The 23,749-nt window shown below is 49.0% G+C and overlaps 1 protein-coding gene and 1 long non-coding RNA gene across 11 annotated transcripts; one reads left to right on the top strand and one right to left on the bottom strand.

Annotated features, from left to right (window-relative positions):
• The first annotated feature begins 570 nt into the window (after positions 1-570).
• Positions 571-16,560, top strand: IL13RA2 (interleukin 13 receptor subunit alpha 2). 9 transcript variants are annotated; one of them, NM_001396941.1, is made up of 11 exons: positions 571-745; positions 4,336-4,682; positions 7,833-8,142; positions 10,401-10,552; positions 11,942-12,095; positions 12,244-12,364; positions 13,411-13,595; positions 14,689-14,846; positions 15,404-15,548; positions 15,707-15,809; positions 16,251-16,560. In NM_001396941.1, exons 3-11 carry the CDS (start codon positions 8,028-8,030, stop codon positions 16,291-16,293), a joined length of 1,176 nt encoding a protein of 391 aa, NP_001383870.1. In that variant the 5' UTR covers positions 571-745; positions 4,336-4,682; positions 7,833-8,027; the 3' UTR covers positions 16,294-16,560. The 9 variants fall into 9 exon arrangements, with proteins under 9 accessions (NP_001383870.1, NP_001383872.1, NP_001383868.1 ...); NM_001396943.1 differs by lacking the exon at positions 4,336-4,682 and having other exon boundaries at positions 7,968-8,142; positions 14,689-14,801; NM_001396939.1 differs by lacking the exon at positions 4,336-4,682 and having other exon boundaries at positions 7,968-8,142.
• LOC121110552 lies at positions 15,368-23,664 on the bottom strand. 2 transcript variants are annotated; one of them, XR_006939242.1, is made up of 5 exons: positions 22,655-23,664; positions 21,984-22,145; positions 18,473-19,956; positions 18,055-18,273; positions 15,368-16,480 (listed from the first exon to the last, which is right to left on the bottom strand). It is a non-coding gene; the product is annotated as an uncharacterized LOC121110552 (long non-coding RNA). The 2 variants fall into 2 exon arrangements; XR_005859749.2 differs by having other exon boundaries at positions 18,055-19,956.
• Positions 23,665-23,749: the final 85 nt, after the last annotated feature.

Raw genomic sequence — 23,749 nt, 5'->3', positions numbered from 1 at the left:
TTTGTTTTCATGCTTTTTTTTCTTTCTTTCTTTCTTATTTTCTTCCCACAACTGAAGCTGTTCAGCAATCCAACAACCCTTGCAGCCTCACCCACCCATTCTGGACCGCAGAGCCGTAGTGCAGGACGTGCAGAGCTGCAGCAGTCACGTGTTACAGGAGCTGGGAGGTCTGTGACCTCTGCAACCAGCGGGGTGGTCAAGGATTTTCCCAGCCAGGCCCCAGCCCTGTGCTTGTCACAGGTCCCATAGCGTGTTGCGGTGATGCTGTCCCTGTGCTGTTAGCAGCTGGCTGGCAGCCAAGCAGAACAGCACGGGCAATCAGCCAGAACCAGTAGGTTTCCATAAAACCCTTCCGTTTGCACAAAGCAGGATTGTCCCATCAGAATCCATCCATCTCGTGGCAGGAAAATCCCCCCGCCGCTGGTGTGGGGCTGTTTACTATAACCCACGTGTGCAATGTGCTCATTTTGCTGTCTGGGAGGGGATGTCGAGCCAGATTTCTGCAGGGGGCAGTGAGCAAGCGGTGTTCTTCCCCTTCCTATTTCTTCATGCGCATCCTATACACAGGACACTCCCAGGCAGGCTGCTCGGATGCAACTGCTTGAAACTCTCTAGAACCAGGAACAGATGTGAGGCTTTTCCTTTCATTTCCCTGCTCCACTTTGCTTTTTTTTTTTTTTTACAGCTGGTGGATACCTTTTCCTTACACGTCACCTGGTCCAGAGGAAAACCCGGAGCTGCTGCGGTAAGCTGTGATTGGCACTAAGTAGCACCCAGCTGCATGTAAGCCCAATGGGAGTGGGAGAGCGTGTCTGCTTCGTGTCTTAATTGTGTGCTGTTGAAACTCAACATAGCTTTGCAGATGTAGGACAGAGTATTGATTTGTGGTTGCTGGTGCTCTGATATGAGTTATTTGGAAAAGTTTCCCCATACTTCTCACTGTTTTTTAGTGGTAACAATATTTGTGTTCTTGGAATAACTTTGGCTGCTCAGAGAGCTGAAGGTGGTACTGGCATTGCAGGGTTGAAGATGGGCACCATTATTCTTCTTTATGGTATTTACACCACTGCTGCTGGAAGTATCCCATCCCCCGTGAGCTATTCCCAAATCCTTCCTCATTCCCAACATAAAGGTGCGCTCATTATATGGGAATCTTCAAATAGCTTTTAGTATAATTAATGGTATCTAGGCTCGTCCTAAATGAAAGTGGGCTCTCTAGGAACAGCATCAGCTGATGTTGCTGAGGTCTCTTGTCTTGGACAAGTAGTTTTTCTGGATTAATGCTTGCTCTTTTGCGTGCAGGGAGGTGGGTGCCAATTCACTGACATCTGCAGAGGGCAGATCCATCCAGCAATTTTGGAGTGCCTTCTTCATTAACGTTAGTATTTAAAGAACTGTTTTTGTTTGTTCATCACCAGGCCAAACTTCTGGCTTTGATGAATCACCCAGCAAGTGCATTCCAACACCCGTGTGTGAGGTGCAGGGATTCAGTCTGCTGGTGGCAGTGGTCATTTCTGGTCACCATTTGGGATATGCAGAGGCACAGAGAGTGGTTCGGCACTCTGCACCTTCCAAAAGCCCCAGAGCTGCAGGAAAATCACCTCTCCCAAGGGTAGATCTGTATCCTCGGGGATACAGAGCTTGGGGATGAAGGGCTAGGCTGTGATAACGGTGTGGACCTTGCAAGGTTGGGGCAGTAATAGCTGAGCCCTGTGCTACAGCTCCCACTGCACAGAGGTGGTGTTTGGAGGCTGAGAGGGCTCTGCCTTCGTAACAACTCCTTCTAAAGTTTATGTAATTCTCCAGTAACCCAAGAACAAGACTGGAACTAATTACTGCTGTCTCAGGAAGCCCGGTGCGTTGAGCTAGAAAGAATAAAGCACGCAGACATAATGCAAATCTGCTTCTGAGAGTAAACACTGATGGGGAAATAACAGTCAGGAGGGGAGTGGGGATGCAGTGTGACACGGGGCAGCTGTTGTGCATACAATGGTCTGAGTGTGGGCTCAGCCATCCTTGGCCCAAATTGGTCCTGAGTACAGGGCGGGGTGGGATGGTTCCCCCAGTAATTAGTAATAGAATGGCTGCTGAACATTGTGTGCTGCTCCTGACTGAGTGGAGAGGATTTTATGGAGAGCTCTGGTTTGCCCTGGGAACCAGGTTGGCTGATCCCACTGCATGGGCAGCACACTGTAGCCCCCTGTTGGAAAACCGCTGCTCCTTAATACAAGGCTGGGGGGGCTTTTATTGTTCAGCATAAATGAACTGAGTAACTGGATCAAATCCAATTGCTGGAGATAAACAAGAATTCAAGCAGGAAAAGCTCATAACCCCTCCTGGCCTGCAAACGTCTCCCAGGGCAGCTGCAGAGAGCTGGCCCAGGGGCTAGAGAAGCCTTGCTGGGTGTCTGAGATTAATTGTGTTTTCTGAACATTTATCATTGGAGGGTCCTGGCACTGGGCTAAGTCTTCTCCAAGGCAGTTATCACAGGGAACATGCTGTGCTGGGGTCAGGAAGTGCAGCTCATACTGGGTTCAGCTCCATCAGCACTGTGTACAGATTGCAGGCAGGCTCCCAGCACCTGGAGGGATCTCCAGGTGAGCTACGCTCACAGCTGTAAGTCTGGAAGGCTTTGGGCTTTCCTAAGGCACCTCTTGATAAACCTTGCTCAGTTCCCCCCAGCCACCCATTGCCCAACTGCAGCATTGGCTTTGTCTCTTCAGATCCTGCTGAGACATATCACAGAGCCTTCCAGTTCCAAATTGAATTTGTTATTTCTTTTGTATTTCGTTTCTTTTTCCCTTTCTCCTTGGCTATCTTTGCCATCAGCCCTTCCCACTTGTTGCTCTGCCAGCTCTCTATCTCAGCACTTCTCATCGCTCCCCGGTGTGTCTGCAGGCAGACAGAGCTCTGTCACACTGGGCTGCACTCTCAGTCCCCTTCCATCCTGCAGCTGCCTGTGCTCCCCTCTCTGCTCTGCAAAAATCCCAGCCCCCAGCTATGCCAGACCTGCAGCAGCCACCCGGCTGGGCTATATAACATAGACACACTCAGACAGCCACCACTCCTTCCTCGACATATCCAAGGCAGGGATAGTCCCCATCAGAAGCCATCAGCAGACAGACAGGGAAAACAGGCCTGCACTCAGCACAAGGGTAAATATTGACAGTGGGCGCTGCTGGAGAGCTCCTTTTGTTACTTCCCGCTGTCCCACGGAAGCCACAAGTGTTTAATTTATCAGTGCAAAGGAGAGATCTTCTCTGCAACATCCAGCCTCGTGCTCCTCTATCCCAGCACGTCTCCCCTGTGCCCCGCTCTGTGCAATTCCCATTGCCATCCTGGAGGCGACAGGTCTGCTTTGCATCACTGATCCTCTTATTCTGGCGCCCCGGAAAGAGCTCTACTAATGCAAGTTGTGCAACTCGCCTCCCTGAAGCACGAGGCAATTAAGAGGCTTTTATAAGTCATTGATTTTCCTTCCCGCTGGCAATTGCAGAACCATCGCTTTCGATCAAATGAGACGCGCCGTTCGATACCCAAACGTTCTGCTCATCGCTGGAGCCCTTTATTTTTTATTTCATGCCATAGGAAGCGACTCATTAACACGGATCTGTATTGAAAACTTGAAAGCTTTTATTCTGAGCAATCAGATCCCAGTGCTTTGACACAGGAAGGCAGCGGATCATCTGACAGCCCCAATTTGGCACAACAGGGATGAGAGCACATCATATGTTTCAACCAGAAAGCACTTGAGCACTTGGCCCATTTCTCTTCCTTGGCTGCAGCAGTGAGATCTTTGCTGGCTACCTTGCCATTTGCAATGAGAGGTCTTCCTTTATTTCCTCAAGCAAAAATGGGTTTGTACTGAACGCGCGTGCAGGGCTGCTGGTGAGCATCCTGGTGCCACAGTGCCTGCTGCGATGCCGTGTTTTGGCTTTGGGATGAAAGCCATATCACCATTGCACTGATGTGGTGGTGGTTGGTGAGCAGTGCTGTGCAGAGCCTGGGATATTTTGGGTTTTCAGCATCTCCCACTGCCCTTCTGGGCACAGAACCAGGACAGCTGGCCCAAGCTGCCCAAAGGGGCATCCTATGTCATATGGCATCACCAAGAAACCATGAAACCAAGGGCAGATGGCAATGATGCTGCCACTGCTCAGGGACTGCTGGGCTGGGTGCTGGCTGGCGAGCAATTGCACTGAGCATTGCTATATATATGTATGTGTGTGTGTGCATATATATGTGTGTGTGTGTGTGTGTGTATATATATGTGTATATATATATATATATATATATATGTATATATGTTATATGCTCCTTCTCTCCATCCCCCAGGAGGCTCTGCTGTGAAGTTTTCTTGCACTTTAACCCGATTTGCAGAATACTTAGAATCCAATCACCTGCTTGTCGCTGCTCTGAGCTCAGAGCATGCAGCTCTGTCAGAGCACAGGGCTTAGCTCCATGTTTCCTGAAGTTTCACGTTGCATTGCTCCACCTGGATGGGAACACACCGAGCTCTCAGCCCACAGAGCTACAGCTATGTGCTGTGCCACCTCGCATTGTGTGGGCAGCGCCTTGGCTCTGCATTGCTACAAAGGAGAGGACAGGTATACCAATGCCACAGTGCGTGAAGGAAAAGAGATACATCCTCAACTTGCAGAGGGAGCCAATTTGAGCAGGAGGTTTGTGTAGATGCCTTTCAGCACTGCTGTTCCTCCCTGCGTGCTCCAGCACTGCTGAGCTGGGGCCAAGCCGGCGGCTGTGCCGGAGCCTCTGCTATTGCTTTTTTCCAACCTAATTTTCTCAGGAACTGACCCAGTTCTGGCACTTGGAGAACTGGCATTCTCTCTGCTGGCAAATACTTCTCATCTGTTTCAAATGATCGGTCCGGTGTGACCTTTTCTGCTAAAATAGCTTACACAATGGAAACGCATCAGTGTTAAATTCTAACATTGCATAACTCTGAAAGCAAGACTGTGCATTTACCAGCAGGAAGGAGGCTTTTTTCCCCTCACTTTGTAGAAAACGAGAAGGAAACAGCTAGAGCTTTGTGACTGCAACGGAAGGGGAACCCCCCCAAAGCTCCCATCTCCTCCTTACAAAATCAAGGGATGATACAGGGGTTGTACCACCCACTGCTGCTGCTCGTTGCTTCAGAAAGAGGAAAAGGTGCCATTCAGCTGTGGGGCAGTGGCCAACCATGAGTGAGACCTCGTAGTCTTTGGGGCCATTTCCTAGTTCAGGACTAGGCATCTTGCTGTGTGAGCTCACTGCAGAATGGGGAGGATCCTATCTTTGCTGCTTTGGAACATCGCTATTTACTCCAGCTGGGGAACAATTCCAACAGTGATACCATCAGCCCTGAACAAGTGTTTTGGGGGTTGTTTTCCCACCAAGAATCCCTCCTTCTGTTCCTGGTGCTGTTGCTCCCATTCCTTAGGATGATTTCACATTTCTCAATATTTCTAAATTTGGTGCAGGAAGGTGTGTACCACGGCCCAGGGCTTGTCAGGGCAGCACCGCATCTGAAACATCATTTCTTATCCAACCTGGAGGGGAGCTGAACCACCCACTTACTACTTACCATGACCTGGGCTGATCCCTCAGTACAGCAGCAGGAATTGTATGACTTCTTTTTTTCCTCCTAGAGGACAGCAGCGCGTATTTGGCAGCAGAGCTTTTGGCAGAGGGCAAACCAAGGGTGGTGGTGGTGCCTGTTCTTTGTAAGGATGTGCAGGGCTGCACCTTTGGTGAGGTGCAGGAGGGGCTGAGATGTGGGAGTGGTGTTGCACTGACACAGCTTCCCAGGGAGTGGTGGGGTCACCGTCCCTGGAGGTGCTCCAGAGCCATGGGGATGTGGCACTGAGGGATGTGATTATGAGCATGGTGAGGTTGGATTGGGGTTGGACTTGGGGATCTCAGTGGTCTTTTCCAACCTGAATGATTCAGGGTTGCCCTTCTGGTGGTCGCAATTGGACCACATGGGCTCTGCATGGGGATGATGCTTGTAGTTGCTGGGGACAGCCTGTACTCATTGTGCAGTTTGTTTTTCATTTTAATGAGTCACTGAGACGTTTGAAACATACCTCTGACCTACCAAGCTCAGTTACAGCAACGGTTAACACCTACACTTCATAAATCCTGGCCGTGTCCTGCCAGCTGCTGGCTTAATAAGGCCCCTGATCGTGTGGGAAATGCTATAACACTGCAACATGATATCTGATCCCTGAAGTGAACAGACTGAGCGCTTTAAAAACCTCCACTGCTGTAAGAAACGTGAAGTTCTCAGCAGAGCAGCCTTGGGGCTGCGAGGAGCTCAGCGCTGGGAGGCAGAGGTCCAGGTAAGGACGCTTCTCTGGTATTAAATCTTTCTGTGCAACCCATCTGTTCTGCCTTGCCTTATGAAACAGCGTGAATGTGTTCAAATTTACCACCATCAAAAACTGAAGAGTAAATCTTCCTCCACTCGGACTCACGCTCAGTGCTTTGGATGCTGTAATCTGTCAGAGGTGAGCTGTGTCCGCTGCCCTCCCAGCTCTGAAGGCAGCTCTCATTGCAGTAGCACCTCTGTGCTGAAATATGAGACCTTTCAGAGGCAGAGACTGATGCCTGCATCCCGTGGTAGGGTTGGTAAGGACACAAGCCCATGTCCTGTTTGGTATCCTACAAACTAATTCCAGTCATTTCTTCTGGTAGGAACTTGTTCTCTCTTGTTTCAGAGTAAAACAGAAACGTGACCAGCACTGTTTACAGGCGTGTGGAGCGCTTGGGAGGGTTTGGTGTTTGTTTGAGTTGAAAATTAGCTGATGAAACTGTTGTGTATTTTTGACTGCTGCATGTGTTCCCAGTTAGGATTTCTGCTTAATTTAAGCTCCCTCCCTCTTCCCCTCCAGCGTGCCCCAATCCTCTTCTCTGTGTTCTGTGGGATGGAGTTGGGGTTGGCTGGGATTTCCCAAGCTCAGACCCCAGTTATGTACAGCAGCTGGGGGTGAGGAGTGGGCATGGCCAAGGGCTGCCCCGGGGCTGCCATCAAACAGGGGGACGTAGGCTGCAGCCTGAAACAGCTGTGGGCTGTGCTGCGTGCTCTGTGCTTTGCACACGTGCATCTCTACTTCCAGCTAATCTGTTCCTACGCTTGTACCTGTATGTAAATGTTAAAGATAGATGTGTAAGTCTCCCTAGAAGTAATGCCTCCTATTTATTTCCATGGAAACAGCAACAGATACAAAGAGCACAATAACACTGTTTGGTAGAGCACGTTCTCAGCTACAGAACAATTCTTATTTACGTAGCCACTGCTGTTAGTTAGGTATTTTTGTCAGTGATGAACAAGAGCTGCACGCTGCACTTATAAGCACCTGCACTGGTGGAGGTGCCCCATAGTCACTGTGCCACTGCTGGAACGCACCACGCATCTCTCACTGTGCCACATCCACCAGTTGGGTGCCATAAACATTCATCAAGTGCTGATGAATGTCAATGGGTGCCGTTTTTCCACATGGGAAGATTCATCCTCTGCTACAATTCCACCAACATCCGCCTCCGACACTGTGGGCTGATGTCACAAAATAAGGAGGCATTACTTTCAGAGCAGCCCGGTTCAGAAGGGCTGAGTGATGTCCATGTGTTGGAGAAGGGTGTTCTGGTTTGGGGGTTTCTAAAGGGGATGTCTTTATGCGGATGTGCTGTTGAGGGCTGTGTGCTGTCCCCCTGGAGCCGTGCCATGCACAGCCCGCCGACTGCTGATTGACTTTCATTTGCAGAACGCTCTTAGCAAGCCAGAAACTATTTCAAATGAAGCCAAAATCTCAACCATGTGTTGTCATCCCCAGAATTACATTCATCAGGGAAGAGGAAAAAAAAAAAAACAAAAAAAAAAACAACAAAACATTCAGAAATACCCCCTCTGGGAAATGATGACTCAGTAAGCAAGTAAAAGGCGATTGTCATCTGTGTGCACCCTGCAGAGGGAATTCCACGGCCCCACCGCAGTGATAGAAGCCTTTCACCACCACACTGCTCCAGCAATGCTGTGCCGAAGGGCTCCTCCAGCGCCGGCGATGGCTCTGCAACCCATCTCCCTCCTCTCCCTGGTGTTGGCGTGGGGCTGCGTGGCTTCCTCCTCCCTCTGGCACACAGCAGGTAAACCCACTGGCAGCCACCTGGGCTTGGGGTCGTGCTGGGCTCTGCGTGGTTTTGTTATGGCGAGGGGCAGGTTTATGAATGGGCTGTTAACACATGGTGTGTTTCGTGGGATGTTTCTGCAAGTGGCTTCAAAGGGAGCAGAAAGTGCCTTGGGTGAACAGACAGCGGAGTGATTGATGGAGGGCTGGTGTTTACAAACACCACCTGGCTGTGCATAGTGATCCCAGCTGTGTTTCTGAGGGGGGTGGTGGTGAAATACAGGGTTTACTCGTAATGTAAGAAGTGCTGCTCGGTGAGTTGTTGGCTTCAGCAGTGGCACCTGAAGCACCAGTGCGGGCACTGCCCTTCAAACAGTCTCCTTGCACTGTGCTGGGATGCAGCCATCCCCTGTGACAGTGGCTGCTGCGGTGCACTGCTTTGTTGCTACGGAGGTGGTGCTGCAGTGAGAGACAGCGGCTGTGGGATGGGGTGGCTGTGAGATGGGATGGCTGTGTGATGGGGTTGCTGTGGGATGGGATGGCTGTGCAGTGGGGTGGTAGTGCAATGGGTTGCCTGCAGGACGAGGGTGGCTACAGGGCAGAATGGCTGTGGGAAGAGATGGCTGTGTGATGGGGTGGCTGTGCGATGCGATGGCTGTTTGATGGGTTGATGGTGCAAAGGGGTGGCTGCAGGATGGGGTGGCTGCAGAGTTGTTCAGAACATCAGGATGTGATTCAGCACAGTGTGAACTGCGTCCAGAAGGAAGGAGTTCTGCAGGAAACACTGAGGAGTAGCTTTCATCCTAGTCTGGATGACACAGTCCTATGTCCTGCATGGAGAGTGTGAGTGAGACTTGTGCCTTCTGGAATAGACTCATATTGAATCATAAAGGTTGGAAAAGATTGCTAAGATCATCTAGACAAGCTCATCTAAGAATGTAATAATGAGAAACTCCACAAGAGGCAGCGCTGTTGTTTAAAAAGGAGTCGAGTTCTGGAACGCAGCATCCAGAAAGCAACATCCTGACACAAAGCTCTTCCATTCTCTCTGAACTTTAATTATTGTCAAAATTTCTTTTGGAAAAATTGCCTGCTATTGTTTCAAAAAGGTGTGGCTGAGCAGAAAAAGATCAGGATGGAAACAAACTTCAGAATGTGATCGTTTCTGGAGAGACAGAAATTCCACTTTGAACCAGTCCAGGGCTCTCTTGGAAGTTATGTCTGGATTCCCAAGCAAAGGCAAGTTGCTCTGTTTGCACAGCAGTGCAAACCTCTGCCATGCAGGAGGAGGATCCCAGCCGTGCTCACTACAAGGGCCATGTCCCACTGGTTCAGGAGCTGCCACAGTCCCACTGCCGCCCTCTGAACCCTCCATGCTGGGCTCAGAGCTGCTGGGAGGCAAAACATTGTACTTCTTACAGGAAAATGCATCAAAGCTCATTGTTTTCCTCCAAATCATTAGAATCTATTGTTCCTTACCCCAACACCTCCCTATATATGTTGCCATGGAATCCGACGTTGACACCTAACCCAACAGTTGGTCTCCCAGACAGAAGCTTCACAGGCTGGGAAGTGTGGGAGCTGAAGACTGCAATGGGTCTCACTGGGAGGGCTTCCTCAGAAGTAATCAGTGATGTTCTCTGCCAGCTTCCTAAAGAGGGCACATATGGTGGCAATGCTGGACTGACCCCGGCCAAAGGTGGACTCCAAAGCACCACAGAGAAAACACATCATGCCATGAACATGGAGACACCCAAATGGGTAATACCACCTCCAGACAGTGTATGCAGAGAAAAAACCACCTGTTACACACAGTGACTTTGTCTGAACTGTTAAAACAGAATTAACTCAATGGCTTTCTTTGTGTGAATGATGTTCTCCAGGCAGAGCTTGGAGGCAGCGTAACCGCAAGCAAATGGAGGACTTGAAAGGTCATGGTGGGACTATGGTTTTATTTAGAACACCTCTAAAGGGTTTGACAAAAGATACTGTGGCATTTTTATGCCTCTTCAATTGGTTTTGAGTGTTTTCTCTGAGCATCAGCAAAACCTGTAGGGTTTTGAGTGGGCAGGAGGAGAGGTTGTGTGTGTGTGTTGATGGGCAGGTGGTTACACACATGGGACTGGATCTGAGCCAGCTGTGTTCCCCTCCACACCCACAACATGCTTAATTTCATCACATTTATTGGGTGTTTTGTTTTGTTTTGTTTTGTTTTCTGATGTTGTTGTTATTTTGAATCAACAACCCTTTTACTCCCTGCTTTGTTTTCCAATGCAGTTGCTCCCCCGCAAGACCTTCAGATCACTGATCCTGGGCTTTTAGGTTCTCTCGATATAGAGTGGAAACCTCCACCCAACATACAGACCTCCAATGGATGCACAGTGAAATACAAGTGTGAATACCGTAACGCCGGCGACAGAGAATGGAAGGTGAGAGAACGCACAGCTTCATCCTCCTAGATTGCTATTGCTCCTTTATTTCTTGCACAGGTTTTTATATGCATTTAAAGCACAAGCAGGACTGGTAAAGCAGCACTTCCAAGTGCCATCCCGCAGGATCACTGCTTGGAAGTGCTTGCTGAAGAGGAGCGTGCTCTGCAATTCCTCAGCAGCAGCAGTAATGGTTGGAAAAGGGCTATTTCTGTCAGAAGTGTGCTGCTTGCTGCCAAAAATAATCTACCAACATCCAGTGTCATTCCTTGTCATAAAAGACGCTGTGTGTTTTAGAAAGTCTTTGTTTATAAGGTCTTGAACTCAGGCAGTGTCACATCCTTAGGGATGCAGCATGGTAAATAAACACAAGATTAAGTCCTATTAATTATCCTAATGGTTAAACATTCCCTATATTCAGTAGAGTGTTACTAATCAGTGTTTCCTTCTGTCTTTTAGATAAGTTTGACTCCAGCTCAGCTCCATGATAAGATAGTCAGCCTTAGCTCGTGGATGTGTAGATGCAGATAGACATGGGGTTGTCAGAATGCTGTGGGAGCCCTTAGGAGAGGAAAGCTGCCAGAGGGGTTGGAGGGAAGAGGAGAAACCCAGTGGCAGGCTGTGTGGTTGGTGCAAGGTACTGGGGAGCACCACGAGATATGAAAACGACATGCGCGGATTCCTGCCTGGTGTTTCTAACTGCTGTCTAATAAGGAAAAAGAAGAATGTAATTTAAAAAAACCCACAAAACATGTCAGAATTCCCCAGGTCACAATGCAAGCGTTCGCAAGGCAGAGCCAAAAGGGAGAAAATAGCATGACTTGTACCTTGCCAAACCGCTGGATAAGGTCACAGAGAAAAGTTGGCTTTAAGAAACAACACATGGGGCCATCAAGGAATCCATAGAAGCATTGTCTGGCAGAAGGACGTGGCTGAGCGGGGCTCTGACACTCTGGGACTGCTGACCAAAGCCTGAGTGTGGGCTGCGGTTCCTCTTGCAGCAAACACGTTGGCTGTGCAGCCCGTCATTTCTGTCCTGGTTGGGTCAATGCTACCCCTTCTCCCTTTTCATTTGCTGAAACTTCCCCCGGCTTACTTTTGTCCTGTAAAAGGGAAAGGAGAAGGAGCCTTCTCCTGGCCTTGATCCCCAGTCTGGGCTTCCTTTTTCTGGGGTGGAAGGGAGGATTCACAGCCAGTGAGGATGGGCAGCCCAAGCAGCAGCACTGGGGGTCGTACAAGTGCTGGAATAGCACTGGGCAGGAGAAGCAGGCTAGAAATGAAAAGGAACATGAAAGTACCCAAGTGAGCCTACCAGCAGCCATGGTGCAATGGTGGCTAACTCTTCAGCTCAGTAACAAGAGGTGCTTATAAAATCTGTCTTTCAACCAGGTTATTTTTACTAGGAAACTAAAACTCAGAGTTGGATTTGACCTCAGCAGGACTGCTGAAGTGAAGGTCCAGACCCTGCTCAAAGGATGGTGTACCAACGACGTGGAGGTCCAGAGTGAATGGCTTTATGCCACCTTTCGGGTCCCACTGCAAGGTTAGGAGCAGCCTTCCTACTTTTTGACCCCACCACCTCCTGTGATCATTTTTTGTCTTGACTGAGGCACATGATTGTTCAAAGCTGTACAATGATATTTCTGGCTGACACTTGGCTATGTAGTCATTATTTTCTTCTCATTTGGCAGGGAAACTGGAATCCGAGGTTCAGAATTTTCATTGCATCTATCACGACTGGGAATACCTCAAGTGCACGTGGCAACCAGGTCTCCTTGCTCCTCGTGGTGTAAATTATGGACTATACTATTGGTATGTATCAGCAAAATAGAATAATATCCAGTCAGCAATTGAGTGAACCACTCTTGGAATCACTCAGCATACTTAAATGCCATGGAAAATGCCATGGGGGTAGTTAATAATGCATGTTTCTCAGTTATTTCTATTGTTTTTTTAACTTTCTTTTTTTCCTGCAAGAAAAGCAAAGCCAGAATTGTGTGTTTTGGACAACCTAAGTTGTGCTTCTTTTCCTGTGATGTTATGGTGAGAATGATGGGTCGTTGGGTTTTGTGACTTCAGGCTATTTGTAAAGAAAAGCATAGCTGCAACTATTCAAAAATAGTTTCTGTATGGCTCTTGGAAATATTCTTCAAAGCAGAAACACCAAATTTACAAACTGCTTGGAGAAAACCATGGAAAAATTCACTATTTGTTGCTGAAAACGAACCAATCCCCAAATCCATAAAGAAAAGCACAACAAACCTGCTGTTAGTTAACTGCCTGTAACCAAAGCAGGCATTTGGATCTTTGTCCTGTTTTATAACAAGGATGGGCGGAAACACAGCCTTGCTATCCTTTGATCCCTGTGAGTTAACTTTCATAGCACTACCACATGATTTCTTTCCCCACGTAATGATGTGCTTTGCACGGAGACCTTCATTAGGCACAGAGTACAGAGGCCAGACCCAGCTCTGTCTTAATGGCAATAACCCAACAAGAGTCACATAAGGCGATGGGAAGCCCCACGTGGCGTTTCCAGCATGGGGACCACATTGGGGAGTAACCTCCAGAGCCTGGAGGTGGTTTGGGTTGCTTTTGCATAATCACTACTGAGCATCGGAGCCCTTGGGTCTCCATTACAATCAGCTGTTTTTTCCCCCTCCTCCCCAGGCCTTTCCCATAGCGGGAAGGATGCACAATGCTGTACTTTGATGGGTAGGGCGGGCGGGACAAAAGGGATGCTCATGGTTGAGGTTCATTTGCTCCTATCTAATTGTCCTTTAAAAAAATTAGAAAAAGGATTTACCCAAAGCTAACTTCCATTGCTTTGATTGCCTTTTTTAATGTTTTCCTGCTAGGTATGAGGGTCTGGAGCACACGGTGCAGTGTGACCACTATATCCAGGATCATGGTGTAAACATGGGCTGCATGCTGCAAAACCTGAGCCAGGCAGAATACAAAGACCTGAGCATCTGTGTCAATGGGTCGGTGGCAGCCACCTTGCTGAGGCCTCTGTATGCCACCCTGCGTCTTCACAACCTGGGTAAGGCTGGCAGGAGAGCAACAGGGCTTGGGGGGACCTGCATGGCCACCAAAGGCTCATGCCTTGCATGAGGGGCTCAAACTAATGTGTGCTCTTGCAAATGGTGAAGGGGATGTGCACTGCTGGGCTCGATTCTCCAGCAGTGTTTTCAGGAGGTGATGCTGCTCAGTGCTCAGGTCACTAGGTGCTGCTGAGTGCCTTGCTTGGCATTGGATGACTTCACATCAGTGGGCTGCTGGGCAGAGAGCAGAGCAGCTATGGGTTTTTTGGTCCCAAGCAGCACAACTGCAAATGTGGCTTGATTTCCTCCTGCTGTAATTGAAGCCGCTGCTCTGCTCCTGCAAGCACAGAAGAGCTCTGCAGGCATTGCTGCTGAAAGCAAGCAAGGGGCAGGGAAAAGTCGGGTGCAAGGTGCAGTGTGGTCTGCCAGAGCCATGGGAACAAAAAACAAAGGTGGGTTTCAAGCCCCCCATCCCTCCCTACAAATGAGGAAACAAAGCAAGTGCAGCAAAAGACACAATCTGATACACATGATAGCTCTTTGCTAGGGGCACTTCCTGTGCTGATGCACTGAATCATTTGAGTTGGAAGGGACCCTTAACGGCCATCTGGTCTGTCCAACTCCTGCACTGAACAAGGATACCCACAGCTCCATCAGGTGCTCGGAGCAACATTTACACACATGTAACTGTCAGGGGATAAATGGATTGTCCTCCTGGGTTAATTAGCAGGATTTCTGGATTCAATTAGGGATGTCACGTTCTTTTCCATGGCTTTGGGCATATGGCATAAAGGATGCGGTGTCAGGACAACACAACAGCAGTGATGCACTGCAGGGGTCCAGGCTGCCCTGCGAGAACAGTGTACCAAACACATTACTTGGCCATCAGTCCTGTCTACGTATCCAGATACAAACAACCAACCCAGCCTCCAAGTGGAGCCTTTGCTCCTGCAGCATCATGGCACTCCAAAACCCCATCAAACCCCATCAGTGGGAGTATGGGACAAAGCCTGATGGTGATTAACCAAAGCCATTCCCACCAGGACGCAGTCGGTGGCACCTCCTGACTTCCTCTTCTCTTTCCTCCCCCAGCCAAGCCCTCGCCCCCCCAGCAGCTGGTGGTCTCCATGTCTGCAGCCGAGGAGCTCCGTGTGGTGTGGAGCCCACCTGGTGGCCAAACACCACCCCAGTGCCTGGAGTACGAGGTGCAGCTGGCAGAGGAGCAGGGGGAGGCCAAGGCTGCCTGGGCGGTAGGGAGCACATGGGGCTACCAGCAGCCTGCTGCGGGGTGGGGAGGTGGGGGCCTGTCTGTGTGTATATATGGCCTCTACAGAACATGGTTTGGTTTGTTTCCCTGAATCTGGTAGCAAGACATGATCCAACAAAAGGGTGAAGCCTCAGCACTCCAGAGAAGCAACTTGGGACACAGCATATGTTTACGCACAGGGCCTTTCCCTTCTGTGTTATTCAGATATGGTTTTAATAGCAAGAATCATTCAGTTGTAGAGGATGGTTGAAGGACACATCCTTTAAGTGTCGTGTTCTACATCTGAATCTCCATAGCTTGCTTCACAAATGATCAGACACAAACAGTGACCGTACACAGAGGGGCCCCATGAGTGTATGCGGTTTCAGGAGGTTCATAATAACTACCAGCACTGGATGGTCCAGAGCTATTGTGAAACCATTCAAAACTGCCAAAACGTAATCCAAGGACTTGCAAAGTGTGTTCAGCAGCATCAGGCCATGCCAGAGAGCTACCTCTGGCTGCTCAGAACCCCTCACTGCCCTCCGTTTTCTTTCTCAGTCTGTGTCCACCCAAGTGGAGACCGCTTTCACCATCTCCAGAGCAAATCGGAGCCGTGTTTCTTGTGTCCGTGTCAGAGGGAGAACAAACAACTTCTGTGCTGATGAGGGCTTCTGGAGCGAATGGACGCAGGAGTGCTTCTCTGGTAGGGAACCAACAGCCATCAGTTTTTGTCTGTAGTGAAAAAATCAGTATGTTTAGAGTAAGACATCGCTTGAATGCATGGAGCCTGAAGTTTTAAGAAGCAACGCAACCTGTTCTGCAAGATAGGAATTTCTTATTTGTTGTGATTTCTCTTTGCAGTATCCAGAAAAGAAGTCAAGCAGCTATTTATCCTCATTCCAGTCATCCTGGGGTTGTCAAGTAGCCTCTTAATATTTACGTTGATTGGCCAATGCAAGAAAAAGTAAGTGCTATGGCAGCCTGTCCGTGCAATGAGCTCTTACAGGGGAGTTCTCAGCTTATGGCTGTAAATAAAACAGTACACTAGATACTAAGAGATGAACACATATCAACAGATGAGCTAAGATCAGACACTAAACAACAGTTTATTTTCAGGAAGCAATTTTACAAGTGTGACCATTTCTGCCTCACAACAAGCCATAAAAGCAGCAAGGACTCAAATCCTGGTCGTGTAAATATACAGAATGCTCCTATTGAATGCAGCAAAGTTACTCACATGTAAAGCAGCAGAAATAATGCCAATATTGTGCCCCGAAGTGTAGATGCTAGTGATAAACCTGTAGCAAGCAAATGCTTCCTGCATTGGCACCGTGATGTGGCAGTGTGTGATGGGGATGCCATCGTGCACCTTGATGCTGGCAGTGACCTTCTGTTCCCATTGCAGATCCCCAGCAGGAAAACCATCGCACACTTTGGTGGGATGCTAACTGCACCCATGGCTGCTGTGTTTGATGGGCTGCTCTCACATCATTCCAAGGACAGCCAAGAAGCCCGGAGCTTTCTAGGCCAGTGTGGGTCTTCCCTGCTCTGTGTGAGGCTGGCAGTCACAATGCAATCCTCAACGGGCCCAGGAAAACACGGGAGGAGCTGTAAACTGACTGGAGCAAGCTGTTTCTAATAACAAGGCAAAGGAGAAAAAAGGAGGCATGGAAATTGTGATGAATAAAGATAACACGTTGCTCTGCGGGTTCTATTTATTTGTTTGGTAATTTATTTTAAGGACTCCAGGAAGCTGTATAGCAGGGCATGCACTGAAGGGCAGCCCCTTACCCAAGCACTGGGTACCAAGGCCTGCATGCAGCCCTTCACCACTCCTTTCTTCCTCTCATAGCTGTGCCTGAGCTAATTGCAATCGTTTCATTAACTGCTACGCTTCAGCTGCTGCAAAGCTGAAGTGGTGAGAGAGCATGGGAGAAACTTTTGCTACAAAACTCCCAATCACTGCAAGGGATGTGGTTATGAGGAGAAGTGAAAGGTTATTCTTGCAAAGGCAGCGAGGGAACTCCTCTACACCCAGGATGGCTCTCAGCACTGTGCACTCAGCTGATGAAATTGCTGATTGACTTTTAAGGATGTCCCCCATGAGAACGATTAGAAAGTCAGTCCAAGACGTGCACTACAGCTGGGTGAACCCCAGCCAGGATGCTGCCCTCCAAGCCTGGTTCTGTTTTTATTTATTTTTATTTCCTTTTATCAGAAAAGGGAACAAACTCAAACCCCCTTTGTGTTTGGTTATGTTTCATTTCATCTGAACAGCACAGAAACCCCAATCTCTTGCAGGAGTGTTTATTTGAGTTGGGAATTTCTTGTGAACAGAGGAAGCTGAGAGGGAGAATCAAGTTTGCATCAATCCGCCCTATAAAGAGATGGGTGAATCCAACCAGCCACAACACAACGCAGTGAGCGCTGCCTTACACATCCAAATGCAAAATTATTCAATCCCTATCAGCTGCCTCCACTGCTATGTGGGCACCAACCCAGTGTTATCTGGGGATGTATCAAGGAAAGAAGGCATCAGAAAAAGAACCAACTGGTCTGTGGACAGACTGGGGCAGAAAGGAAGCTTCCCAACTGCTGGTATTTAGGCGAGATGCAACTCTACCCTTCACTACCTCTGGGTGATGGGAGGGAGCAGCTCTTTGCTTATTGCTCTGTGCAGAGTCCCCTTGCTTCCACTTCTGGCCTGCAGGCAGGATTTGACAGGACGAGGGACACAGCCCTGCATCACACAGCTCAGACGTTTCGCTTTCCTTGCTCCTGAGGCCAAACTTGGGGTACCCATGGGGCATCAGAGCAGGGCAGGAGCAAACCTGGATTTCCAACTCTGAGCACGAGATGAGCAGAGATGCTCAGTCACACTCATTCTGAGGTCTGTGTGATAATTGCAGGAGCCACAGGACTTGGGGCACATCCAGAGATAGGTGCTATCTAGGCTCTAGTTTTCCTGAACTGTCCTCAGGGCAACAGATATTCCTTCTGTAATGGCTAAAACCAGAAAGCACTAAAGAAAACTGTTGGAAAGAATCCCACTGAGGTTTCCCTGTTAATAGAAATACCTCTCAGTCCGTCTCTGATATCCTGCCAGGCCCTTAAACTGTTTAAACTCCTGCTACAAACACTGATACATTGTGAAAAGCATTGGTGCGAAGAAGAGGTAGGAAATGAGGCTGGTGCAAATGGAACCTCACCTGCTTTACTCCACGGGAATGCCATGCACGAGCATTCGGCCATCCACACGTGGGCCTGCAGCTCGTGCTCCCCTGGAACCTCTTGCTGCTACTGCATCCCATCCTGCATGCTCTCCCTCTTTGTTTGCTCCGGAGGCTGCTCCATCACTGTGGCTGGTGGCAGCAGGCACAGCAGAGACCTCAGCAGAGCCAAGAGTCTTTTGCAGACCAAAAACTCTGCTAGAACGGGAGAGAAACAAATGAGAACAGGCAGAGGCAGAGATGGAGAAGGAACGGAAGTTGTATTCCCTGGCTAAAACTCACCCCCAAAAAGATCAGAGCTATTTCTGTCACTACAAAATATAAAAGTTAGATGGAAGCCTGCCTAGAAACCTGCCTGGTAACAGAGGGATAAATTGAGTGCATTCTCTTACAGTACCTGTATGCTGTTGCTCGATGGGAGCGTTTCGATGGGGGACACCGGGCTCAGTCCTTCCCAGTCCTTCATTTGATATAGTCCATAATCAACATTTACAGCAAGGCTGTTTCAAAATCCCTCCTCTGGCACACTCTGCTCTTCCTGTTCCCTCCTGTGTCTGGGTTCCCCTGTGCTTGGCCAAGCACGTCTTTGCCAAACACACACCGAGAGCTCCTTTACATACCTTCGAGTTTAGGGTCTTCTTTCTGTCTTTGACTGATAAAGTCTTAGCACCGTTTGTTAGGGAATGAAAAGCAACCCTTCCTACGGAATATTTTCCCCAGTGGATGTCAATACTTGTCAAACATGTGAAAGCACAACCCTGCATGTGCTGCAGGGAAATGCAGGATCCATTTGCATCTGTCATATTCTAACAACAGCTTTTGGGAAGGAACAAAGCGGGGAAGGTGGCTATTGAGGTCACAGCAGTATCAGGGCACACAGCATCACCCTCCTCTCACTGAGGTCTGTTTTCCAAATGCCAACAAAAGAACAACTTGAAAACCAATCTACCTTCTGTTTGCTCGTTTTCCGTCCTCATACGTTTTCATTTTTCTGAATGCAAACGCTATAGCCTGCCAATAAGGCTGAAAGTTGCTCCTCACTCCACTTGCACAGAGGAAATGAAAAGGCAGAGGCTGCATCCCACTGCCCCGAGGCATTGCTGCTGAGCGTGCCCAGCTCGTACAGCCGCTACCATCTCCATGGCCACTGGGTGTCAGCATCCCTGCTTGATCGCAGAGCAGAGGGACTGCCTCACTTCTATCAGAATTCAGCATCTATTGCATGAAAATCGAGGCGACAGTGGCTCTCGCTGTGAGAACGGTGCGTTCTGCTCTTCTCCGTGCTGTTAAGCAGAGAAATGCTGTAACATATGGAATATACCCAATTGGAAGGGACCTGTCAAGTTTTTCACCCAGAGGGTGGTGACGCACTGAACAGGTTGCCCAAGGAGGCTGTGGATGTCCCATCCCTGGAGGCATTCAAGGCCAGGCTGGATGTGGCTCTGGGCAGCCTGGTCTGCTGGTTGGCGACTCTGCACATAGCAGGGGGTTGAAACTCAATGGTCATTGTGGTCCTTTTCAACCCAGGCCATTCTGTGATTCTGTGATGTCCAAGAATCATCAGTAAATGTAAATTCCACAAGCTGTGGTTGGTTTGCAGCTCTCTGTGCAGCGAGGGACATCTGAGAGCACTGCCAAGCTCTTTGTGTCTGTGTATGAGCTGAATTTTCTCAGGAGGATGTGTAGTTCTCATGGCTGAATCATTTGAGTTGGAAGGGATCCTTAAAGGCCATCTAATCCGACTCCCCTGCACTGTGCAGGGGTACTGACAGCTGGAATCCTTAACATGGCCTCAGCATTCCCCTTTCCGATGGCTCTGTTTGAATGAAGGCTCCAAAGCACTTCTCCAAAGTCATCAGCGACATGCATGATTCATTTTCACTTAGGGGGAAAAAAAAAGAATAAATATCTTTTGCTTTGTCTTGTTTCTTCAATACTGGGAAGAACCTCCTTCCGTAACAGAATTAACTTATCTAGATATCTTTAAAAACACTAAGGGTGGCAGAGTGTTCTTCGCTGGAACTCACACAGTGGCAGAGAAAACACACATACCAGACGCATGATGTTCTTGGGAAAAGATCAGTCTTTCAAGGCTAACATCTGTAAACACAGCAGTCCCTCACCACCCAGGAACGGCTCAGTGCACTGCAGAGCTGTTTATCTGCCCGCAGCTGGAAAGAAACTTTGCACTGGAACACATATAACGCAAACCGAAGGTGCTGCACCTGAGCATCCTCTGCAAGGTCTGTCTGCTGTTGGCTGGGCTGGAGGGAGCTCTGTGCCACTGAGAGGTCCCCATCTCTCACAGGAAGCCCAAGAGAGGACTCTCCATGCCTTTTATCTGATGGTGTTCCTGCTCTGAACTGCTGACCTGGAAATACGTCCCATCCTTTGAGGCTCTTCGATCAGTTTGGCTGGGAGCCACCCAGAAATTTTTGCCCATGCTGCCCATTTGTTTAGAAACATCACGCTGAGAAAACAATCACTTTTCTGCCTGCAAGGTTCAGCTGAGTCCTCTTTTAACAACGGAGAGCTTAAAAGGCCAACTTCAATATTTTGCTGGACCAAAAGCATGGAGCTCCGGGATGCACAGCTGGAAATGCAGCAACAGAGGAAAGCATTGGAAAAAGTCAGACACAGAGCTTGCATTGTCTGACTCCCAGCCCTCAAAGCTGCTCACCAACACATCCTGAGCAACACCAGCCAAAGGCAACCCAATGGGACATTACCTCAACGCTGCAGCACCCCAGAGCAGACCAAAATTGGGTCCAATAAAACTCAGCATCCACAAAAATGCTCTCGTGGATAAATAAAGCCTACTTATGTGGCTGAGAGCAGTCAGGCTTAAGCTAACTAAACTGGTTAATTCTGGATCCTTCTGCATGTGCAAAAGAAATATTGCTTCATACACTTGGAGCCGGGCTCAGGGCTGGGAACACACTGCCTCCACCACCCCCTGACTTCATGATGCTCTCCCTGGGGGGAAAGCACTGCCTTGGCACGGCCTTGCCTCCAGAACTGTGGCATTTTTCATGGCTCCACCAGGACCTGGAAGGGCCACGGCATAAAAATAGTGTTCTTGCCTCGAGATGTTTGTTCCTCCCATGCTTTGGGATGCATCACTGAGGAGGTGAGAGGTGCAGATGGCTGGTTTGGAGCAGTCCCAGCTGGCAGGCTGGGAAGAGCAGGCACTGAGCTGTGCCCTCCCACCACACCCCTGCAGCATAAATTCCTGTCAGAAGGCAAGGGCTGAGCCCTCTGTAGGCTTCTTACTTGTTGTTCCTGCTCCCTCATTGGAAAGTGTTGTTCCAGACCCAGAATGCTGCAGTTGCTAGAAACCCGCTTCTAATTGCTAGTTTATTTCTGGCCCTTTCTATATGCCAATGTTCTTCAGCCCAAATAGCTCCTCTCCTTTCTTAGTCAGAATGGGCTCCCTGATGTCCTCCTGTAGAGCTTTCTTCCCCCATATTTGGTTGCGAGGAGGAACAAGCCAAGCTCTGTACTCTCTTTGTGGTAGGAGTGCCACTTGCCCATCCTGTGTCCCCTCCCCATGCCTGTCCCCAGGATGGCTGCTCAGTCTCCACACAGTCATAGAACCATAGAATCATTCAGGTTGGGAAAGACCTTTAAGACCCCCAAGTCCAACCCCAACCCAGCCCACCATGCCCATCACCACGTCCATCAGTGCCACATCCCCACAGCTCTGGAGCACCTCCAGGGACGGCGCCCCCACCACTCCCTGGGCAGCCCTGTGCCACCGCATCACTGTTCTAATTCCAGTCTGAATTTTTTAAAGCAGAAGTGCCAACTGACTGCAATACAACAGGAAACCATACTCATTTACTCTCAAGGAGCACAGAACCGACTATAGAGAGGTACCATTTGTTGACCATGGTTTGCTGCATTACCTGCCTTGTAGCGTGGGTTGAATGACGCATCCCAAATCTTCCTCTCCAAAAAGTCACCAAAGGGCTGTTCCAGCCTCCAGTCAGCAAACAGGACCCTGATGCAAATCTTCAGTAGCTTTGGTTTACACACAACACAGCACCATCCCATTCCGCTGCTCGTTTCTGCAGGAGGAGACACTCACAGCAGCAGTGCACACAAAGGTAAAACTGCCTTCACTTTCAGCAATTGCAACCAGGCAGTGGTCTTAACAGGCACCAGCCTGCAGATTGCTTTTAATGCTTCAGCAATTTAAATAACTCAAAATGCCACAATTACATCCTATTAAAATTTGATATTTAGGCTGTATTTTAATTAAATATTAATTTATCCGACTGGTTGTTGAGGTAATTACAATTCGAGCACAGGAAAGCTCAGAACAGTGGATGTAACGCGTCCCTGCTTGATGCTGCTTGATTCATTTCTCCAGTCCCCCACTACCAAAGCACTACTGGTGTGGTAAAACTGCAGGCATTGCCCCCAGCAACCTGCTGGCAGAATTGCATTCACATGCTAATCTGCCCTTAGCTTTTTGGGTAACTGTTGGTTAAAGATCTACTGGTGTGCTTGTTTAATGGGCAAACATGCCTTGCTGCATTGATTGCCTGTCTCAGATAGACTTAAAATCACTCACCTGAGGACGTTCCATCTCTGTGTTGTTCTGGGGTTGCAGCATCCCTGCACAGCCAAGAGGGAACGACACATCTTGTAGGTATTTGTCAGCTCTTGACAACTCCTGAGCATGAGTTCCAGTGTGGGTTAAAGCCAAAAGCAGGAGGCCTGGGACTCGAAGAAAAATGAGGGAGAGGCAAAACAGACAATAGCAACTTCACAGCTGGGCACAAAGAAATAAAAGCACATCTTGTTACAGCAGCTTAGAATCAGTCTCTTCCACCGTTGGAGGTGGAAGGGACCCTAAAGGCCATCTGGTCCAACTCCCTGCTCTGAGCAGGGACACCCACAGCCCCTCCAGCCTGACCTTGGGTGTCTGCAGCCATCCACGTGTACCCCCAACTTCACCAATAGATTTTCATTACAACACCCGAAGTCTTGGCGATCTTTGGGAGCTCCTTCCCAGGAAAAAATTCTGACAACTTTCTTTGCCCAAAGAGGAATGGAGACAAGGCCAGGTGCAGCTCTCAGCTCAGCATACCGTGACCCAAGGAGGAAACCTGTCCAAGAGACATCTGCGTCTTTCTCACATGATGGATGCCGCATCTGGAACACTGAGTTACCATCATTTGCCTGCAAGAACACCAAACACTCTTCATTAGAAGCTAAATAATACTTCTGCAGAGCTACTTGTGGTTGGCTTTTCCCCTTCAAAGAACACAAAAGGCAAAACGAACAGATGACAGCACTGTACCTGAGCCGAGGTGTGAGCACTGACCCAGAGCCCACAGTGGGTACCATTGCAGGTAATGGCTGCAATTCAGGAGGAGCAAAGCTGCTATGAGAGCAAGGTGATGGTGGTTAACTCAACTCTTCAAACTGAAGTAATTCTAAAAACATCATTTTTAAAAGACATTCCTGGAGGAAGGAAGGAGAAGAGGGGGAAGATTGCTGTTTATCAGCATTATTTTGTTTAGCACGGTAGAAATTTTGGGTTACATGCACTAATTGCTATGGTGAAAACAACCACAGGCTGTGCTCCGAGGGGGGGGGGGGGGGGGGGGGGGGGGGGCGGGGGGGGGAACAAAGATCGTTATCTCTATCTTTTGCTGTTGTT

The sequence above is a fragment of the Gallus gallus genome, chromosome 4, assembly GCF_016699485.2.
Source record: "Gallus gallus isolate bGalGal1 chromosome 4, bGalGal1.mat.broiler.GRCg7b, whole genome shotgun sequence".
NCBI classification, from domain to species: domain Eukaryota; kingdom Metazoa; phylum Chordata; class Aves; order Galliformes; family Phasianidae; genus Gallus; species Gallus gallus.
This window is presented reverse-complemented; position numbering and strand designations above follow the sequence as displayed.

What these genes read in the sequence shown, in the direction of transcription:
- IL13RA2 (NM_001396939.1), top strand. Translation starts at nt 8,028, where the DNA reads ATGCTGTGCCGAAGGGCTCCTCCAGCGCCGGCGATGGCTCTGCAACCC. An exon ending in AATTATGGACTATACTATTG is followed by an intron (nt 12,365 to 13,410) that starts GTATGTATCAGC and finishes TTTTCCTGCTAG; the next exon opens with GTATGAGGGTCTGGAGCACA. An exon ending in CCTGCGTCTTCACAACCTGG is followed by an intron (nt 13,596 to 14,688) that starts GTAAGGCTGGCA and finishes TTCCTCCCCCAG; the next exon opens with CCAAGCCCTCGCCCCCCCAG.